The sequence below is a fragment of the Myotis myotis genome, unplaced genomic scaffold (assembly GCF_014108235.1).
Source record: "Myotis myotis isolate mMyoMyo1 unplaced genomic scaffold, mMyoMyo1.p scaffold_m19_p_3, whole genome shotgun sequence".
NCBI classification, from domain to species: Eukaryota; Metazoa; Chordata; class Mammalia; order Chiroptera; family Vespertilionidae; genus Myotis; species Myotis myotis.
Window position 1 is genome coordinate 207,579,292 of NW_023416335.1, and position 20,249 is coordinate 207,599,540.

At 48.5% G+C, this 20,249-nt stretch overlaps 2 protein-coding genes across 8 annotated transcripts; both read left to right on the plus strand.

The window, feature by feature from the left end:
* Positions 1–765: 765 nt before the first annotated feature.
* CBY1 (chibby family member 1, beta catenin antagonist) lies at positions 766–13,051 on the plus strand. 7 transcript variants are annotated; one of them, XM_036300929.1, is made up of 6 exons: positions 766–840; positions 9,613–9,773; positions 10,707–10,812; positions 10,900–11,018; positions 11,599–11,690; positions 12,356–13,051. In XM_036300929.1, exons 2-6 carry the CDS (start codon positions 9,696–9,698, stop codon positions 12,384–12,386), a joined length of 426 nt encoding a protein of 141 aa, XP_036156822.1. In that variant the 5' UTR covers positions 766–840; positions 9,613–9,695; the 3' UTR covers positions 12,387–13,051. The 7 variants fall into 7 exon arrangements, with proteins under 7 accessions (XP_036156822.1, XP_036156824.1, XP_036156825.1 ...); XM_036300931.1 differs by having other exon boundaries at positions 11,599–11,678; XM_036300932.1 differs by having other exon boundaries at positions 10,900–10,991.
* A 5,221-nt stretch (positions 13,052–18,272) lies between these two features.
* Positions 18,273–20,220, plus strand: TOMM22 (translocase of outer mitochondrial membrane 22). The gene is made up of 4 exons (XM_036296657.1): positions 18,273–18,433; positions 18,697–18,815; positions 19,257–19,374; positions 19,564–20,220. Exons 1-4 carry the CDS (start codon positions 18,317–18,319, stop codon positions 19,636–19,638), a joined length of 429 nt encoding a protein of 142 aa, XP_036152550.1. The 5' UTR covers positions 18,273–18,316; the 3' UTR covers positions 19,639–20,220.
* The last annotated feature ends 29 nt before the right edge of the window (positions 20,221–20,249 follow it).

Sequence of the window (20,249 nt, forward strand, 5' to 3'; positions counted from 1 at the left end):
CGCACCTACTACGCACCCAGTAAACACCCCCTGAGTGGCCCTGAGCTTGTTTCCTCATTTATCTCCTAATAAATACACTGTTGGGCCTCCGGAGAGCTAGCCTTGGTTCTCCAGTAGCTCTCTGCCCCGTGCTCCCTGGGAGGCCCTGAAGCGGCCCCTGGGCCTCAGTTTCCCCTGCTGGTAGAGCCCGATGAGATGGGGGCGGGGCGGGTTACCGTTCTTCGTCCGTCTCAGCAGAAGACTTGGGCGGAATCCGACGAACTCGGGGCGGGTTTCGTCCCGGGTCCCTCAGGGGAGCCTGCGAGGTTCTGGGTGAGACAGTCGACCCCCGTGGCCCCCACATCCACCAGGAAGAGGTGCCCTTTGCTTTGTGGTCTTAGGGGGAGGAGGGAGAGGAGCCCCATTTTACTACTGTGAGTCCTCGGGTTCTCCAGGCAACGCCCAGCGCAACCTCCACGTCCCCCTGCCCCACACAATGGAACTTTCGCGAGCCGCTGCCGGACGCGGTTACCATGGGGACGGCCCCCGCGGCCGGGGGAGACCAGACCAACGGGTCTGCGGGGAGGCCGAGTGTCGGTCCCGTCCCGTCCTCCATCGGGGGGACCTGTGAGTGACTCCAGGGGACAGTCCCTTTGTGGGTCCCTCTGGCCCAGCGAGGGCAGCCCTCGTGCGTTCCTGGCTTCGCGAAGGTGCGTGTAGTGGGCCGCCCGCGCCGCGCCGCGCCCCCCCTTTCCCGGTGGTAGGTCCCGGGCGGGGCTGCGCACGCGCGGGCCGGCGGTGGCGGCGGGCCGGCCGGTGGCCCCGGCGCTGGTTTGGAACCCGGCTCCTGCGGCGGGTCAGGTACGTCTCCGCCCCGGGCTCTCCCGAGGCCTGAGGCCGGGCGTTCCCCAGGGACCAGGGTGTTCGGCCAGCGGGAGCCGGGCGGCGGGACGGACGGAGGGCGACGGACCGGTTCACCGCAGGTGGCCACCGCCCCTCCAAGTGTGTTTCCTCGATTGTAAATTGGGATAGTGATTATCCATTTATGTATATGTATATGTATATGTATATGTATATGTATATGTATATGTATATGTATATGTATATGTATATGTATATGTATATGTATATGTATGTGTGTGTGTGTGTATATATATATGTATATATTAAGTTTATTTCAGGGAGAGGGAGAGCAGCAGAGGTAGAAACATGCCCGCCATCGGGCCAAGGTGCCCTGACCGGGAATCGAAGGTGGCCTCCTGGTTCATGGATCAGCCCTCAACCACTGCGCCACACCGGCCGCGTGTGATCACCGCTTTGGGTTGGCTGTGAAGGGCGAGGAAGGGAACGTTTGTTCTCTACCGTCAGGTGCATCCACCAGCCCCGGTGGCCTTGTACCTGCGGGGCACGTACCTGCTTGGCTGGCTCTGAACTGGCGGGTGTGTGGTGTGTGTGTGTGTGTGTGTGTGTGTGTGTGTGTGTGTAGACACGGATCCCTTTGAGCAAAGACTGGCCTTCTTGTTAGACTAAAATAAGATAATGGACATTGTGGCCCTTTGCGAACTGTAAAGCTCTGCACAGTGATGAATGGTGGTCGGCACCAGCGCGGAGGAATAGGCCGTCTCTTGAAGCCCAGTCCCGCCACCTTCCCACGGTGTGATGGGGGCAGGTTCCCTAGCTGCTTATATACAAGGCATCCAGCAGTGCCCTGGCTGGTTTGGCTCAGCGGGTAGAGCGTTGGCCTGCGGACTAAAGGGTCCCAGGTTCGGTTCTAGCCAAGGACACATGCCTGGGTTGTGGGCTCCATCCTACCCCCTCCCCCAGTAGGGGGCGGGCAGGAGGCAGCCAATCAATGATTCTCATCATTGATGTTTTTATCTCTTTATCCCTCTCCCTTCCTCTCTGAAATCAATAAAAATATTTTAAAAAGAGAAAAAAAGAAAGAAATCCAGCATTGGGCCCAGCCACAGTGGACCCGCAGGAAGCAATACTAGTTAGTGTTCGTTACTGTGCCCTTTTCTTTTTTGAGTTAAAATCTTTCTGGATAGTCCTGTTTCATTCTTGTTCTGCCCGCTACAGACATCAAATTAATCGCCCTCCCTCTTCCACCCGTTTTATTTTTTCTCCAGCAGGAGCCATGCCAGGGCCTTCCACGGTGTTTTGGATGACGTGGTAGCACAGTTTAAAGTGCCCTCAGCATCTTGGTCCCCACTGCTGTCCGTCCACCATTAGCTGCAAACGTTCTGGTTTGTCCACGTCCTAAAGTGCCGTGCCCAGGCCCAGAGGCCTTCATTCCACAGCCTGTGTGTCCACTGCTTTTTTCATCACACACACATCTACCAGTAAAACACTCGTGAGCACACACCCCTAAATATCTTTATTTTCATTTATTTAGAAATCATATATACATATACTCTGTATTGTATATTGTAAAACGTCCAAAGAAACTTTTAAACTTTTATCATTAATTTTAATGATATTAATTTCTATTTTTTTAAAATTTATTTTATTTTATTTTTTACAGAGAGGAAGGGAGAGGGATAGAGAGTTAGAAACATGGATGAGAGAGAAAGATCCATTAGCTGCCTCCTGCACTCCCCGCACTGGGGATGCGCCCGAAACCAAGGTACATGCCCTTGACCGGAATCGAACCTGGGACCCTTCAGTCCGTAGGCCGATGCTCTATCCACTGAGCCAAACCGGTTTGGCGTTATTAATTTCTACATCACTGAAAACAGCAGTTTTTCTACATGTTTTTATTGAAAAGATACCTTGCTAATTGTGATGGATTTATACTATGAGTTAGTTAGTTAGTTAATCCTCACCCAAGGATATTTTTTACATTGATTTTCAGAGAGAGTAGAAGGGAGGGGGAGAGACAGAGAGAGAGAAGCATCAATATGAGAGAGGCACATTGATTGCTTGCCTCCAGCACATGCCCCAACCAGGTACGTGTGTTTGACCGGAATCGAACCTGGGACCCTTCAGTCTGTGGGCTGATGCTCTACCCACTGAGCCAAACCGGCTAGGGCTGAGTTGTTTTTTAATGATAGTTGATATAAAACCTTATTTCAAATAGTCTTGAAGTTCCCTTCTTTTTTGGTCTGCTTCTTGTCAGATATAATTACTGACCGTCCTCGGGTTATGTCGGACTCAACGTACGTCGTTTCATGGTTACGTTGCCATCTCCCATTTATAAAAAAAAGAAAGTTCCGTCATTTCGACGTATGTACATATGTGCTTTATGTTTGTTTTTTTTTTTTAATTAAATCTTTATTGTTCAGATTATTACATTTGTTCCTCTTTTTTCCCCCCCATAACTCCCCTCCTCCCAGTTCCCTCCCCACCCTCTGCCCTCACTCCCTACCCACTGTCCTCATCCATAGGTGCACGATTTTTGTCCAGTCTCTTCCCGCATCCCCCACACCACTTCCCCCCCCCAAGAATAGTCAGTCCACTCCCTTTCTATGTCCCTGATTCTATTATAATCACCAGTTCATTCTGTTCATCAGATTATTTATTCACTTGATTCTTAGATTCACTTGTTGATAGATGCATGTTTGTTGTTCATAATTTGTATCTTTACCTTTTTCTTCCTCTTCCTCTTCTTAAAGGATACCTTTCAGCATTTCATATAATACTGGCTTGGTGGTGATGAACTCCTTTAGCTTTTCCTTATCTGTGAAGCTCTTTATCTGACCTTCAATTCTGAATGATAGCTTTGCTGGATAAAGTAATCTTGGTTGTAGGTTCTTGGCATTCATCACTTTGAATATTTCTTGCCACTCCCTTCTGGCCTGCAAAGTTTCTGTTGAGAAATCAGCTGACAGTCGTATGGGTATTCCCTTGTAGGTAACTGAGTTTCTTTCTCTTGCTGCTATTAAGATTCTCTCTTTGTCTTTTGCTCTTGGCATTTTAATTATGATGTGTCTTGGTGTGGTCCTCTTTGGATTCCTTTTGTTTGGGGTTCTCCGCGCTTCTTGGACCTGTAAGTCCATTTCTTTCACCAGGTGGGGGAAGTTTTCTGTCATTATTTCTTCAAATAGGTTTTCAATATCTTGCTCTCTCTCATCTTCTGGCACCCCTATAATTCTGATGTTGGTACGCTTGAAGCTGTCCCAGAGGCTCCTTACACTATGCTCGCATTTTTGGATTCTTTTTTCATTCCGCCCCTCCGGTTGGGTGTTTTTTGCTTCCTCGAATTTCAAATCATTGACTTGATTCTTGCGCTCCTCTGGTCTGCTGTCGGGAGTCTGTATAATATTCGTTATTTCAGTCTGTGTATGCTTAATTTCTAGTTGGTTCCCCAATATAACATCGAGGGTCTCATTAGTTTTCTTGTAGATCTCATTAAGTTTATCGGCGGCTTCTAAACAGTTCTTGAGAGACCTTAAAAGTGTGGTTCTGCATTTATCAAACCTACAGACAATTTGCTTCATTCTCCCTAGTAAAGAAATTTTAGGCAAAGAAAAACCTAAGAAAATCTTATCAAATAGTATCTACTAACTATAGTAAGATTTCTAAGTGTCAGATTTTAAGTCTAGTGTTATGAAAATTGATATAGGCCATACTTTTATTAGCACTTTAAAAAATGAGATCTAAAATAAATTCAAATTATAAACAGAAATTGCTAATATTACATTACTGTTAGGCAATTATATTGTAGTTCAAGTATTATGAGAGATTTTTTAAAATATATATTTTATTGATTTTTTACAGAGAGGAAGGGAGAGGAAGAGAGAGTTAGAGGCTTCGATGAGAGAGAGGCATCGATCAGCTGCCTCCTACACACTTCCTGCTGGGGATGTGCCCGCAACCAGGGTACATGCCCTTGACCGCAGGTCGACGCTCTATCCACTGAGCAAAACTGGTTAGGGCATGTATGAGAGATTTTAACAACCAAATTTCAAGAACCCACTAATAAGCTAAGTTACTAGAAAATTGCCTCTTTATAGCAGACGGGCAAATGAGACCTTTCTAAACAGATTAGGATGTCTAGAGAACATTTGTGGAATAGAAACAGCTAGCAGTTATAACTTAAAATAGACAAGAAAAGGCAGTGGTTTGGCCTTTTCTATGAGGTCTGGGTTGTTCACTTTGGCCACATAGAAATTTTCCCATCCAAGAAATTGGGTATCTGACAACTTCTCAATGAACTGGGAAATGTTCCGGTTTATGTGCTACAACTTTAAAAGCTGTATAGAAGGATCAAGAGGATACAAGAGCCCTGGCTGGTTTGGCTTAGTGGATAGAGCGTTGGCCTGCAGACTGAAGGGTCCCAGGTTCAATTCCGGTCAAGGGCACATGCCTGGGTTGCGGGCTCATTCCCCGGTGGGGGGCTTGCGGGGGGCAGCTGATCGATGATTCTCATCATTAGTGTTTCTCTCTCTCTCTCCCTCTCCTTTCCTCTCTGAAATCAATAAAAATATATTTTAAAAAATAAAAGAGGATACAAGACATTATCTAAATAATTTCTATAAGACACTGTTAGTAGAAACATTGGTCTTGGCTATTCTCTGTGAGAAAGTTTTCTAAAATCTTCCTGTCTAATAAGATTCCAGTGCTTCTAAAAGGATGATCTTTCAAATTGTAGCATAGGTAGGTCTTGCTTTGCAAAAGATATTCTTTTTGCTTCAGAATCTAGCAGTAAGGACATCCTTTTCAATGATATCTAATCATTCTGAATAAATTACTATCAGAACATATTTATGGCACCATGTGACAGCTGACACCATTAAAACATTTTGGTCAAGCATGTCAAACTTGTGGCCCACGGTCCACATGCGGCCCACAACGAATATTTTTGTGGCCCAGCCAATATAACGGTATATAAGAAACGTTTTAATAAAAATTTCATAACTTAATTTTTACAATATCCTGTTATACATAATTATTAATAATAAATTACAACATTCACTAATGACTGATTACTATAATCGTGTTGCATTCATTTCTCTTACGTGCTTTACACGCAGGCACACCATTTCTCTCCACTAATACCAGCAGCGAGTATTTTAGCAGCCCATTGCCACGTCGTTAGTCTTGGACTGGCTTGTTTGGTGTGGGCAACAGGAAATACCTCGCTTTTGGAGAACAAGAAAAATAGGTTTATTTGCATTATGCTTACTAATTTATGCAGTTATTCAGTGTCTGGTAAGTTAATGTTCACGAAAAAATATTAATTTTTATTAAAATGTTCTATTATTTTATGTTAATAACTCACTGATTTCAGCCTTTTGTATTTAGCATGTCCCTATCGAAAATAAACCTATGTTTCTATGAAAATTGAAGCTTTTGTTTTTTGCAGCCTAGATAAACTTAAACCTTTTTTATTTGGCCCGTGTTAGCCTTTGAGTTTGACATGCTTGATTTAGGTCATATATCTGAAAGAGATTAAACTCATATGGCCAAAAAAAAAAAAAGAAAAGCAATACATATAGTTCACCTTTCTTCTGAATTCTCTAACAATAGTATCTGTTGTTATCTAGGAGCGGACTTTTTAATGTGGGGAGGTAAAAACAACCACAACATTAAGACTCTTTACCCACAGTGATAAAGGGGAATTAAAGGCAGTCAACTCCCTTCTGGGCAACAGCAATATCCCACAGTGGTCAACACTTCTCTCCATAGTTAAAATTTTCCCCATGGTTCTTTACTTAGCAAAAGGAAGATATCAATTATAATATAGATAACAGAAATTAACTTCTATTTTTTTTAGATTGATTTCAGTGAAGTCTCTGATAGAAAATAAATGTTATAAAATGTACCAAATTGTAAATGTATGTGCAATTACTTCTATACATTTTATCTGGCTTTGGCCTATAATTTTCATGTTTGAGATAAAATTAAGTATTTATTTTCTACACTTCTTCCTATAATTTAGGACTTCACAACTTAAGACTGTTCACATTTTAAGTACCTTTAAGATCTACACCCTGCTGCTCATCTCTTTCCTATTCCTCTAGGCAGCCAGCTCCCTGTGGAATTTCTTCAAAGACACATACTCTACTTTCTATTTAGGAAAAGTACATCTGGAATCACTCAAAATACTAAAATCACTCAGTGAGTGAAATCACTTAACACACTAGCTCCAGGGGTATATTAACCCTTAAATTATCTAAACAGACAATAAATCAGAAGATGATAAGCAAGCCATCTTCATGAGTTGCAAGGTTGTTCAGTCAATTAAAAATAAGAAAGAAAGAAAGAAAAAAAAAAAAGTGTGGTTCTGAACTCTATATCTTCCATGGACAATTTTGTCCTGTTTCTTTGTCTCCGCATTTTGTTATGCTTCCTTGGTGCACCCCCTAGTGGTCTTTGTGCGCAGTCTTATAGTTAAACCTTGATTGTTGTAGCTAATACCAGGGAGGGTTTGACCTCCAGGCCAAGTGGCTATGAGAATCAGCTGTGTCTGCAGTGAGAGAACTTCTGTCCTCTAGGGAGGTGCTAATCTAGCCTTTGCCTGAGGCTATCCGCAAATGCCTGTGTGCAGGGCTTGGGCGGGGCGGGTCGCACAGGATCAACAGGGTGGGCTGGAGAGAGCAGTTATGGCGGCTCTCAGTCCTGTCCCCAGGGGCTCTGCCTCTCTGAGTCCCAGCACCCGCTGCAAAGCTCAGAGAGAAAGCTGCACTCGCTCTGACTGAAGCCAGACAGTCCCGCTTCTCCCGTTTGAGTCTGGGTCCCTAAAGACTCGCCTGTATCTGGAGCTCAGAGTCTGCGACTCCCTCCCGATTGAAAACGCCAACCGCGCCCTCCGCCGCCAGCCTGCTCCGCGCTCCGCACCTCAGAATTTGACTTCAGCACTGCGCCTCCTCTGAGTGTCCGTATGCGTTTCTCTTTCCTCCTAGTTGTAGGACTTCCACTCAGCCAGCGTTCCTGTGGTTCTGGGTGATGTCCCTTCCGTTTTTTGGTTTCACTTTTGAAGTAGTTGTTCAAGGCAGCAAACTCTGGCGTTAACCTATGCCGCCATCTTGGTTCTCCTGGGTTTTTTTTAAAATATATTTTATTGATTTTTTTAACAGAGAGGAAGGGAGAAGGATAGAGAGTTAGAAACATCGAACAGCTGCCTCCTGCACACCCCCCACTGGGGATGTGCCTGCAACAGAGGTACATGTCCTTGACTGGAATCGAACCTGGGACCCTTCAGTCCGCAGGCCGACGCTCTATCCTTTGAGCCAAACCAGTTAGGGCGCTTTATGTTTTTTATTATTTATTTACCACAAGTAAAAAAGGTCAGGAATTGTTATCTTTCTTTTAATTTTTTTTTACTGTTTCACTTCATTGCTGCTGCTGTGTGTGCTCCATGTGAGTGACTAGGTGCTTATGCAGGCGGGTTCCGACGTACCCCGAGGACCTACTGTAGCTCATAAAGTGGTGAAAGAAGGTCTCAGACCTAGGACTAGCGGGAGGGAGAGCTCTGCTACTTTCCCTGCTCCCTTGTGCTTTCACTATTGTTATAGTCTGTCTACAGTTTCTTGGAATATTTTTAAGCTACTTGTGTGTTATGAGTTAAAACTGGGTAATGTATGGGAAGTAATGAACCTTGACCCCTGTCTCACACAATATGCGAAGTTAATTCCAGATGATCATAGTCCTAAGTGTGAAAGTTAAACAATAAAAATTAATATATGAAAATGTCATTTTTGGAGTAGGAAAATTTTCTTAAATAGGACACAAACACTAATCATTAAAAAACAAAACAAAGCATGGTAAATTAAATTCCATTAAAATCAAGAACTTCTTTCATCAAAAAGAAACCAATAAAACAAAAAGGCAACTTTCAGACTAGGAGAAGATATTTTCAGTATTCCCTATATATACAACAAAGAACTTGTATTCATCATATGTAAAGAACCCTTACACACTAATAAAATAAAATAAAAAAGATAGACAACCCAAAGGAAAAAAGGCAAAAACTTGAATAAGCATATCACAAAAGAGGGTATCCAGATGTCCAGTTAGCATATGAAAAAGTGCTCGATTTAATTAGTGGCTAGGGAAAAGCAAATGAAACGCAATGTAATCCCACCTCGTATCTTCCAGAATGACAAAATAATGCTGGGACAGCCCTGGCCAGGGTGGCTGATTTGGCCGGAGCATCATCCCACACACTGGAAGGCCGTGGGTTTGATTCCCTCATCAGGGCACATACCTATGTATGTGGGTTTGATCCCTGGGGGGCCGATTGATATTTCTCTCTCTCCCTTCCTCTCTCTATAGATTTTTTTAATTAAAAAAAAATAATAAAATGGAGTCTAGGCAGTGGCTGTTGCCTAGTGTGATTCTTACCAGCGTATGGGAGTATGTTCCTTGCTCCCAGACTGTGAATCTGGTGATGTCAACTTGTGACAAAACTTAAGACCGGCAAGTTAGGCGCTTGCCTGTGGGTGACATAACCTGCAGAGCCACGCACACCTCTGTTCACAGTCCAGCTCCAGCTCAGGACCTTCGTCTTTCTGGACCTGATCTGTCAGGTGGGGATGAGGGGAGCTAAGCAAAGGACGGCGAGACTTGAGACACGACGTGCAGAGGTTTTAGCGCACTGCCGACCTGGCACGTAGCGAGCAATCAGCACGTGGGAGCCGTTACCAGGATGGTGAGCAGCCACCTACGATGTACGTTTCCTGGTTTCAGGGCAGTGACATACAATCACAGACCCGGCTGTCTGTACCCCCGACGTGTGCTGCCGGGAGCGCTGACGGTGCCTCAGGCCGAAGATGCCTCTCTTTGGGAATACGTTCAGTCCGAAGAAGACGCCCCCTCGGAAGTCTGCCTCGCTCTCCAACCTGCATAACGTGAGTGCCGGTCCTTGGGTCAGCCCGGTGCGCAGGGGACAGAGTTGTCGGGTCTCTGTAGGGAGTGGGTTCTGCAGAGGCGAGCGCGTAGGAGAGCACCCTTTCACTCCTCTTGCCGTGGCTAAAGTCAGTTTTAACTCCTACTCGCTCAAGAGCCTAATAAGCAGTCCACCTCGCGATGATTTCTGGCTCCAAATATTACCCAGGGGGACGTCACTTTAGTCCCAGGGCGCGGCCAGGAGTCGACTTAGTCGTGTGTAAGAATCAAATCATTCTGAAAGGATGTTTGCCACCGTTAATGGCGTTCAGAAGGGTATGTCACAGCCCCGCGCCATTTCTAAGCTCCTCGCGGGCAGAGCGGTCACATTCTCTCTGAGCACCCAGGCCTGCTCTGTGCGGGGTGGGTGCTCAGTGCGTTGTAGAAACATCAGAAAAATACATTAAAAATACGTGCCTAGCTTTTTCGGAAAACATCCTGGTATATCAAGCAGTATGTTTCTTACAGTTGAGAATTTTTTGTTGCACTTACTTGATTGTCTGATTTTTGTTTTGTTTTTTTTAAATATATATTTTATTGATTTTTTACAGAGAGGAAGGGAGAGAGATAGTCAGAAACATCAATGAGAGAGAAATATTGAGAGAGAAACATTGATCAGCCGCCTCCCGCACACCTCCCACTGGGGATGTGCCCGCAACCAAGGCACATGCCCCTGACCGGAATCGAACCTGGGACCCCTCAGTCCGCAGGCCGACGCTCTATCCACTGAGCCAAACCGTTATGGCTTGATTGTCAGATTTTAAAAATATTAAATGTGCTGGGTGATGACTAGAGGAAAGAAGTGAGTTATTGGGGTCCTGTCGTTAGGAGAGGCGCTGGGCCTGGAGCCCGGGTGCCGGCGCCTTGTGACGCTAGCACGCAGCGTCTCCCCACAGCTGGATCGGTCCACCCGCGAAGTGGAGCTGGGCCTCGACTACGGAACCCCCACTATGAACCTGGCGGGACAAAGCCTGAAGTTTGAAAATGGCCATTGGGTAGCAGGTGGGCTGATTTCCTGCCATTTTGCCCACCAAGATGATGGAGGGGCTCCCCCCACCCCCTGGTAACGGCTGGTCTGTCTGCCCCCAGAGACCGGGATCAGTGGAGGCGTGGACCAGAGGGAGGCTCAGCGCCTCCGGAGGCGGAACCAGCAGCTGGAGGAGGAGAACAACCTCTTGCAGGTGAAGGTGGAGGTCCTGCTCGACATGGTGAGGACGGTGATGGGCAGGGCTGCCTGGGCTTGGCTTTGGCGGGAGGCTCCGCCCCAAGTCGGTCCATCCAGCTCGCACCCTCTGAGTGCCCGTTGGCCCGGGAACATTGAATCCAAAGATACAAAGGCAAATCGGGCGCCGTCCCTACCTTCAAGCACTCACGGGCGGCGGGAGGGGGCGGTAAGCGCAATGCCCGTGCCTCCTGGTAGGGCCTGGGGTCAGCACGTGATAGAGAGTGACTCTGTGGAGACGGAGGGGCGCCCCTAGGAAGGGATATGGGAGCTGAATGGGGAGCGATAAGAGGAGGGCGGGGCGGGGCTGACGCAGTCCAGGGAGGGCCGCCTGCTCCTGTGCCACGCGGGCACGCGTCAGTGCCTGGCGGCACCTGCCCGCACGCACTCTGCATCGGCCTCCGTTTCCTGTGGCTGTTGAGAACCCAGCAGCCTGCTGGGCCTGGAGGTACAGGCGGAGGCTGACGGAGAGGCAGGAGAGCGGGCACGGGAGTGGTTAGAGCCTGCGCTCTGGAGCTCGACGTCCTGGCTCCTGGCCCAGCTCCACGCTGCTCGTGTGTCTTCAGGCAAATGACTCGCCTGATCTGCGTGAAGAACTCCGCTTCTTCAGCCATAACACAGACACGACGGCGGCTGCACCTGTGAAGTTAATAGCACGGTGAAGCTGGGGGCGTGGTGGGTTTCTCAGGAGTCAGCTCCTCTTCCACAGCCACTGGCCTCTAGCGACGATGGCTCTGTCCCTGTCGGGAATGTAAGTCCAGGGAAGAGCCTGATGAGGAAAGCGGCGCTCTTTTCTAAGCATCGTTATGGGAGCTGCAGCCCAAAAGCAACCAACCCTTTAGCTTAGAATTACCAGCATCTGCCGTTTTCTCTTTTTCTTCAAATTATAAGAGCAAGTTTATTTAGACATTGACGGAGGTAGAAGTGAGCTGGCTGGGCTGTGTGGGCTCAGGAAACAAGTGACAGAAGCAAAGGAAGGGCCCTGGGAGCTTGGGAGAGGGAAAGGCAGAGGCAATGCTCCGAGGAAAGAGGGGGCGGGAGGACAGCGTGCTCCAGCCTTCTGTTCCCTGAGGCCTGCCGTCCTGAACAAGGTCAGTGCCAGGCGATCCTAGTGACCCAAACCGCCGGCAGAGTGGATTGTGATGCTCTTCAGTACTCGAGGTGGTTACGTTCTGCCCGGTCACAAAGGGGTTCCTTCCTGGAGGCTGGCAGGCCGCGGTAGAGAAATGCCAAGCGCCTTTACCCGTGGGCAGGGCTAGCCTCGCGAACCTGAACGCGGCCCACAATGTCCTCCTCTCTGACAGCCCACCGCTTTCCTTCCAGTTCTCTGAGACCACTGCCGAGTTCCAAATAATGAAGAAGGAGCTGGAAGAACTGAAGAGTGTCAACCGGAGAAGGAAATAAAGACCCCAAGACGTTGGTTAGGAGAAGAGGGAGAACTCGACTGACCGGAGGAGTGGACTATAGCTGAGGTGTTTAAGCTGAAATGGTAGATTAGGCCCCTGGAGAGAGGCCCACAAATGGGGCCAGAGGCACTGGCACCCTTGAGTTCACAATGGAAGGGTGATGACATCCTGGAGGAAATCGGGGTTCCGGGGCAGTACATAGCAATGTCCTCTGGCTGCCCAGCTCAGGGAGGCCAGGCTGTGAGCAGGCCTCTGAGGTCTGGAGCAGTGCTAAGACTCTGGGTGCTCTCCAGTCACTTCACATATAAACGCACTGTCCCAGCTTCACTCTCACTGGACGGACTCTCTTGGGAGAAGCAGCTGGAGTCCATCAGAGCCTCCCCTCACACGGTGTTCGGGGCGTGGCCCCAGTTCTAAAGAGCGCTGACCTCCGCCCTTCAGGCCCCCCTCTGTGTGCTTTAAAGAGTGTTTGCTCCCCAAATCCACGTCCTCTGGCTTCAGTTTCTCAGCAGCATCACCAGTCTTCTATGCAACACTATATTTTTTGCTACTTTCTTGTTTATACTACTTTTTCCCCTTTTTTTTCAATAAAGATTTTAAAAATAAAAACAAAGTGTCCTTTTAAAAAATATATTTTATTGTCCAGACAGTATGGCTTAGTGATTGAATGTCGATCCAGAAATATATATATCAATATATATATATATTGATTTCAGAGAGAGGAAGGGAGAGATAAACATCAATGAGAGAATCATTGATTGGCTGCCTCTTGCATGCCCGCTACTGGGGATCGAGCTTGAAACTCAGACATGGGAATTGAATTCTGACCTCCTAGTTCATGGCTCAGTGATAACCACTGAGCCACATACTTCTTTTTTTTTTTTTAATATATTTTATTGATTTTTTACAGAGAGGAAGGGAGAGAGATAGAGAGTCAGAAACATTGATGAGAGAGAAACATTGATCAGCTGCCTCATGCACATCTCCTACTGGGGATGTGCCCGCAACCCAGGTACATGCCCTTGACCGGAATCGAACCTGGGACCTTTCAGTCCGCAGGCCGACGCTCTATCCACTGAGCCAAACCGGTTTCGGCCACATACTTCTTTAAATTAAATGATGTTACACAATCTCCATGACCAGAGGGAAAAAAAGAAGCATCAATTCTTGGAGAAGTGGAACCTGGAGTCTGAGCTGTTCCATCAAAGGTAGGATTTTCAGGTTGTGGGAAACGTCCCCGTTGCAGGGGAAGCACTCCAGCATCTGGGGCCTTGGCAGAGGCTGCCCTGGGACAGAAACCCGCTGTCTTCCCCATTCCCTGCTCCCTGGGGAGTTGGGACTATCCTGGTCCTGGCAGGGACCAACAAGTTGGGGTGGGGCTGGCTTCCTGGAGGGGGAGTTTGGTGCCTGAGTCTGAGCTGAGCTGCTCTGGCTGGAGGAAGGAGCCAGCCGGTCAGTCAGAGGGATTCAGCTGCCAAAGAGGGAGGGCACTGCGGGTGGAGACAGCGCCCAGGGATGGCGACCATGGGCAGCAGGTACCTGCCTGGGGGGCTCGGGTCCTTGCACACATTCTCACTTCCTCCTCAACTCAGTCCTGTGGAGCACAGACTGTCAGCATGCCTATTTGCAAACAAGGAACCGGACTCCAGTAGTTTCAGAACCTGGGCTAGGATCATAGACTCGCAGCCACAGGGGAGGAGGAGCGAGGTGGGGGATGGCCCCAGCGGCTGCTGTTTGTAGTCCATCCTACTGCCCACTCGATGGGGCATGGGTAGAAGCTCCAGCCCATAGGATACAAATACACACGGCATAAGTCTCCAGGTGCAGGCAATGGGGCCATGGAGTTTGCTTGTTCCTAGGCCACTGTGGTTGGCAAACATTAAAAGAGCACCCTTGATGCCAGGTACCTATTTCTAATTCTCACGAGAATTCGTCCGTCGTATCATCCCCTGCTTTTAGCTGCAGAAAGCATCCCAGAAGGTGACAGCTGGAAGGGATAGAGCCGGGACTAAACCTTGGGAGTCATGAGAGCGGATTTGGTTGTCACAGTGATGTGGGTCCCCCTGCTCACCACCAGGGGCACCCGACCGGCTGGAGCCTGAATGTGGGACAACTCTGCAGGGAAGAAGGACTTGTGAGCGATCATGGAGGCAAGCCGTTGGTGAGTTTGAACAGAGGAATGCTGTGATCAACTTGGTTTCCAAAGGCTCCCTTTGGCTTCTCTAGTGAGAACAGACTGCAGGGGGCAAGGCTGGGACCAGGGAAGTGGCAGGAGAGGAAGTGAGTGGGCAGACTCTAGACATGCATTGAAGGTGGAGCCCACTGATGGGCTGTGGGGTGTGAGCAGAGTCAAAAATAATCCTGGATGTGAGGGCGATCTGGCTGCGACATCTGTCACCCCATTGATCGCCAGGGTTGATTCGGCTGATCTGGCTGGCTAGACGGGTGTCCCCTCCTCCCTCACCGATCCATGTGCGTCCCTCCCGAAGCTGCGCGCTCGGTTGGTCAAAGAGGACTACCTCCCCCCCGCCCCCCCCCCCCCCCCCGCCAGAAGAGGACCCTCTCTGCTGTTAGAACCTCCAAACAAGCTCTCAAAAATAATCCTATTGACAAAAGCCCCTTAAGTGAAAGGGAGGGAAAGTTACCCATATCACCACTCTAACCTTCCTCCGCCCCCCCCCCCGCCCCCACCCCCATGGAGATGCTATATACTTTCAAGGTCTTACCTTTTTAGGCAGACACATTCTTCAGGTTCTGGCTAAAATTCTTCCTCCTCAAAGCCTGTATTAACCAAATCTACTGCTCACGGGGCACCCGAGTAAAGAGTGCTCTCCAGGGGACATTTATTATCTCTTGTAATCACTACAACAATTTCATGACTTTCTGTGTCAGATTAGGGAAGAATTGTCACGGAAGAGCTGAGGTAGAAAGTCCTGCTGGTGGGAGGGGAGTGAGTGCAGGATCAGAGGCAATAGCCAGGGAGATTTACAGTTTGAGGCCTAGCAAGGGGTCCATATGCAGAACTATCCGGATAAGAGCTAGTGTGTGTTTCTATTGGGTGGGGGGTGGGGGGCTTCTATCTTTTCTAAGATTCTCAAAGGGATCTCGGCCCTCCACCAATCCAAATTAAGAGCTATTTTACGCATTTCAAATCTAACAGGACAGAAACAGGGATGGTGGACATCGTGGATTTGAGGGATAGGGAATGAGAAGAGCTCAGGGGTGGGGTTTTAGAACACCCCATCTTCATCCAAAGGCAGTCCCGTGCACCAGGCACGGGCCATCATCGCTCACTTGGTTGTACCCTAAGTTGCGTGACCTGGCATCAGTCCACACGTCTTCTTTGCTGCCATTGAGCATTCTCCTTCAAACCCTCCGTGCAGCCACCCTCCCCTGGTTCTCCTTCCTCTCCAGCAGCTCCTTGAACCTGCTGGTGTGGGGGAAGAGGCCCCCCGCTCCCCACGCCTTTAAAAAAATCTTTATAGGTATGACTACGCTTTTAATGAAACATTTTATTATGGAAAAATACACACATAAAATTTACCATCTTAGCCATTTTCATGTATACAACTCAGTGGTATTAAGTACATGCATGATGTGCCACCGTCATCGCTATCCACCTCCAGAAAACTTTTCATCTTGTAAAACTGAAACTCTCGCCGGGACCGGTTTGGCTCAGTGGATAGAGCGTCGGCCTGCGGACCTAAGGGTCCCAGGTTCGATTTTGGCCAAAGGCATGTACCTTGGTTGCGGGCACCTACCCAGTAGGGAGTGTGCAGGAGGCAGCTGATGGATGTTTCTCTCTCATCAATGTTTCTAACTCTCAATCCCTCTCCCTTCCTCTCTGTAAAAAAATCAATAATATATTTAAAAAAACAAACAAACTGAAACTTTCTATTCATTATACTAATTCCCACTTCCCCTCCCCCCAGCCCCTGGCAACCACGTTTTTACTTTCTTTGCTTTTAAGTATTCTGCTGACCTTTTAAAAAATATTTTTTTTATTGATTTTTTTTTTTTAAGAGAGAGAAAAGAGAGAAACATCTCCTGCAGGCCCCCTACTGGAGGTTGAGTCTGAAACCTGGACATATGTCTCCTCCAGGAATCTGGGAATTAAACCAGGGACGTCTGGGTGCATGGCATGATGCCCTCCCCTTGAGCCACACTGGCTCTGCGACCTTTAAATGCCTCATTGCACAGGGCTCTGTCCTCTGTCTTCTCTTCCCATTCTGCCTTTGCTAGATCATCTCATCTACTCCCGAGGCTTTAAATACTCTGCACTGCCTGACTTCTCTTTTCTCCTTGTCCCATGGCAGTTGTTAATTGTTGAAAGAGCTCTTTAGCCTCAAACAGAGGATTTTTAACAAATCATGCGTCGCTCTTGTGAATACTATAAACAAATGTAACGGGTTAAAGTTTTCCTAAAACTCCTTCACATTATCATTGTGACTTTCTACTTGAAGTCCTGACGTCGGTACCTTCCACATAAGATTGCCTTTGCTATGTTGGGCTTCCAACATTTCATAAAGAGCCCGTAAAAGAATCAAAAGCCATTGGCACTGGGTTCCTAAGCTGCCCTTGCATTGATGTAGACCAAGCATGTCAAACTCCCGGCCTGGGGGGCCACATGCTAAATGAGGCACGTGGCCCCGCCGACCGCGAGTTTGACATGCTTGATGTAGATCTAGCCTACTTAAAAAAATAAACATCATTCATAAGTGTACAGCCTGATGAATTATCCAAAATGAACACACCCATGTAACACCACCCAGGGCAAGAACTTTACCAGCGGCACCCCAAAAGTTACTCTCCTGCCCCTTCCCAAGTATTAACCCCTTCTCCTCAAAGGGATCACTATCCTTCTCAGCATTGATAGATTTTGCCTGTTTTTGAACTTTATATAACAGAATCATCCAGTAGGCACCCTTTGTGACATGAAAACTTTTTGTAACCAGAGCTGCCCAGCCCATAGATGAATGAAACTGAAGGTCGTATCTGGAGGAAGTGCAAGCCCTCCTACCCCCGAATGGGTAAGTGCAGATAAGGATTTGGATGGTGCAGTCCTGAGGTTCTCCCATTCCACGGTCCATTGGCTAAAGATGTATATCAGATTATCCTTGTATATAATAACTTGTGGGGCACATTATAAAAAGAAGCATTTTCATCTATCATATAGGCAACATATTAAAATATGGCGAACACCTAATTCTGGGGAGGGTGTGGGGAAAAGGACACTTCACTCACTATTGTGAAACTATATACTTTCAAGGGCAATGAACTAATACCTAGCAAAATTTTAAATGGTCATACTTTTCGGTAGCAAATTCACTTCCAGAAATCTATCCTCCAAAAATACAGTAACCCTGTACTGTGCCTCAATTTCTTCATTTCTAAGATAAGGATAATAGTACCTCAGCACACACACAGTGCCCGCTCCGGAAGCGATAACTCTTGCCTTTGTTTTAGTATATGGGTCTGTTTATTTGATGTTTTCCCAAAAGACCAATTAACCTTCAAATCTCTAACTTATCCTACCAACCAGCACACCACTCAGGTAAATGAAACTAGATGAGTTTCTCTAAGGGCGATCCCTGGGCAGCTTGTTAAAATGCAGGTTTCTGAGCCCACGCGGAACCCTCTGAACAGAATTCCTGCGGAGGGACCCAGACCTGAGCAAATCGCCGGGTTTTATTTCCCTGGAATCTCGGCCGCGTCCGACTGGGCTGAAGGCGGATGACGACTGCCGGCCAGAGGGCGTCGCTGTGGCCCCGCCCTCCCGATTCCAGCTCCCGGAAGGGCAGCTCTATGCTCGGCGCGACATTCGCCTCCTCTCTTCCGGTTCCGGTGTCCCTCCCTTCCTCCCTCCCCCCCTGCAGACATGGCTGCCATCGTCGCTGCCCCAGGTCCCGGTGCTCCCCTGCCCCCGGACGAATTGCTTCCGAAAGGCGATGCGGAGAAGGCGGAGGAGGAGCTGGAAGAGGATGACGACGACGAGGTACTGGGGCCCAGCGGGCGCGGCGGGGAGCGGGGGTCCGCACAGGAGCGTCCCGCCCGGGGGTGTGGGCCCCGCGTGCTGCGGGATCGGGGCACGGGCGCGTCGCGGAGCCTGGAGAGGTCGGAGCGGAGGCGTGTCCTCGGAGGCGGAGTTAGGGGCCGCGCGGGGCCCGGAGTGCGCTCGCTCCGGGGACGGTCGGCGTGCCCCGGCGCGCGGGGGGCTTTCCGCTGCTTCGGCCAAGACCCCGGCCTCCTCCACCACAGCCAGACGAGACCCTGTCGGAGAGACTCTGGGGTCTGACGGAGATGTTTCCGGAGAGGATCCGGTCCGCGGCCGGAGCCACTTTTGATCTCTCCCTCTTTGTGGCTCAAAAAATGTACAGGTAAGGGACAAGGGCAAGGACGCCGGGGGGTGCCTGGGGTGCGGTGAGGGAACGCGGGCGTTGGAAGGATCATACCTGGGTTGGACGCCCGCCTGCCACTTAGATCGTGGAGTGACCTTGAACGTCTGGTCCCTTAGCCTTAGTCTCAATTTCCTTGTAAGTGGGGATTCTTGTTGGGTAGCATCGTTGTTAGGCTCGTTTCAGACTGTGTGAGATAATGAACGTATCGGTCCCTTTGTAAGAACTCGGGAGAACGTTAAAATTGCTGTCACTAGCTACACAGCTCCCGAACTGCTGCTCCTGTTTCTGGTAGGAGTATGGTGCAAGAGTTGGGTAGAGTATGTTTATCAAAAACATTGCCTCGGCGGCGTGAGGAATTTGGTCCCTTCTTGGTGCAGCTGTCTGGCTTTGCCTCCCATCCTGCTCACAATCCCTTTGTAGGTTTTCCAGGGCAGCCTTGTGGATCGGGACAACTTCCTTCATGATCCTGGTTCTTCCTGTTGTCTTTGAGACTGAGAAGTTGCAAATGGAGCAACAGCAGCAACTGCAGCAGCGGCAGGTGAGCTCAGACGACACCTGAGTAGACCAGCAGTTAGTGTGTGGGTAGAGCGTGGGATCTGGCCCATGTTTTAGGTTCTTGATTGTGCGGCCAGCATTGCTTTTGTAGACGGTCTGCCCCCATTACATAGGAGGAAAAATGAGATCCCCAGGTCTGCACGGCGCCTTACATCTTTCCTTTCTGTTCCAGATACTCCTAGGGCCTAACACAGGGCTGTCAGGAGGAATGCCAGGGGCTCTACCTTCACTTCCTGGAAAGATCTAGATTGTTACTGCTCTATTTGACCTGTCTTGGTGGGAGAAGTTTGAAAATTCAATACTGTTTGAACTGATTTTTTTCTTCTTTTTGGCACAAAAAATAAATCTGGTTGGGAAAATGTCCCGTTCGTTGTCTCATGGAGACTCCCAACTTGCAGCTGTGCCCTCCAAGCTTTCCTGGCTGACTTCTCTCCTCACTCTGACACCAGAGTGCGTCGATGCAGATGGTCACTCCAACTCCGGCCATCCCCTCACTCAGTCACTCCTCGCCAGCTCTCCTCAGTGTCTGCTTGTGGAGCAGGAACTGATGCCACTGGGAAGGATGTACCCCTGACCATTAACGACGGTTCTGTTTTGACATGCACTAGATGAAATACGAAATGCATTACAGCTGTAGTGTGAAAGCAGCCACTGTGAATTTGTATGTTGGAAACGAGGGAGGGCCAGCAGTTTTAACCACAGGATGGTACTGTGGAGGGCAGAGCAGGAGCTCATGTCCTCTGTGCATTTTGGCCATTAGACCTGTGTGTCTAAAAGAGAAAAAAAAGTCAGTGCTCACTTTTGTAATTAAATATTTAAAATGATTCCAGCCAAGTGTCAAGCATGTGTTTCTGGATA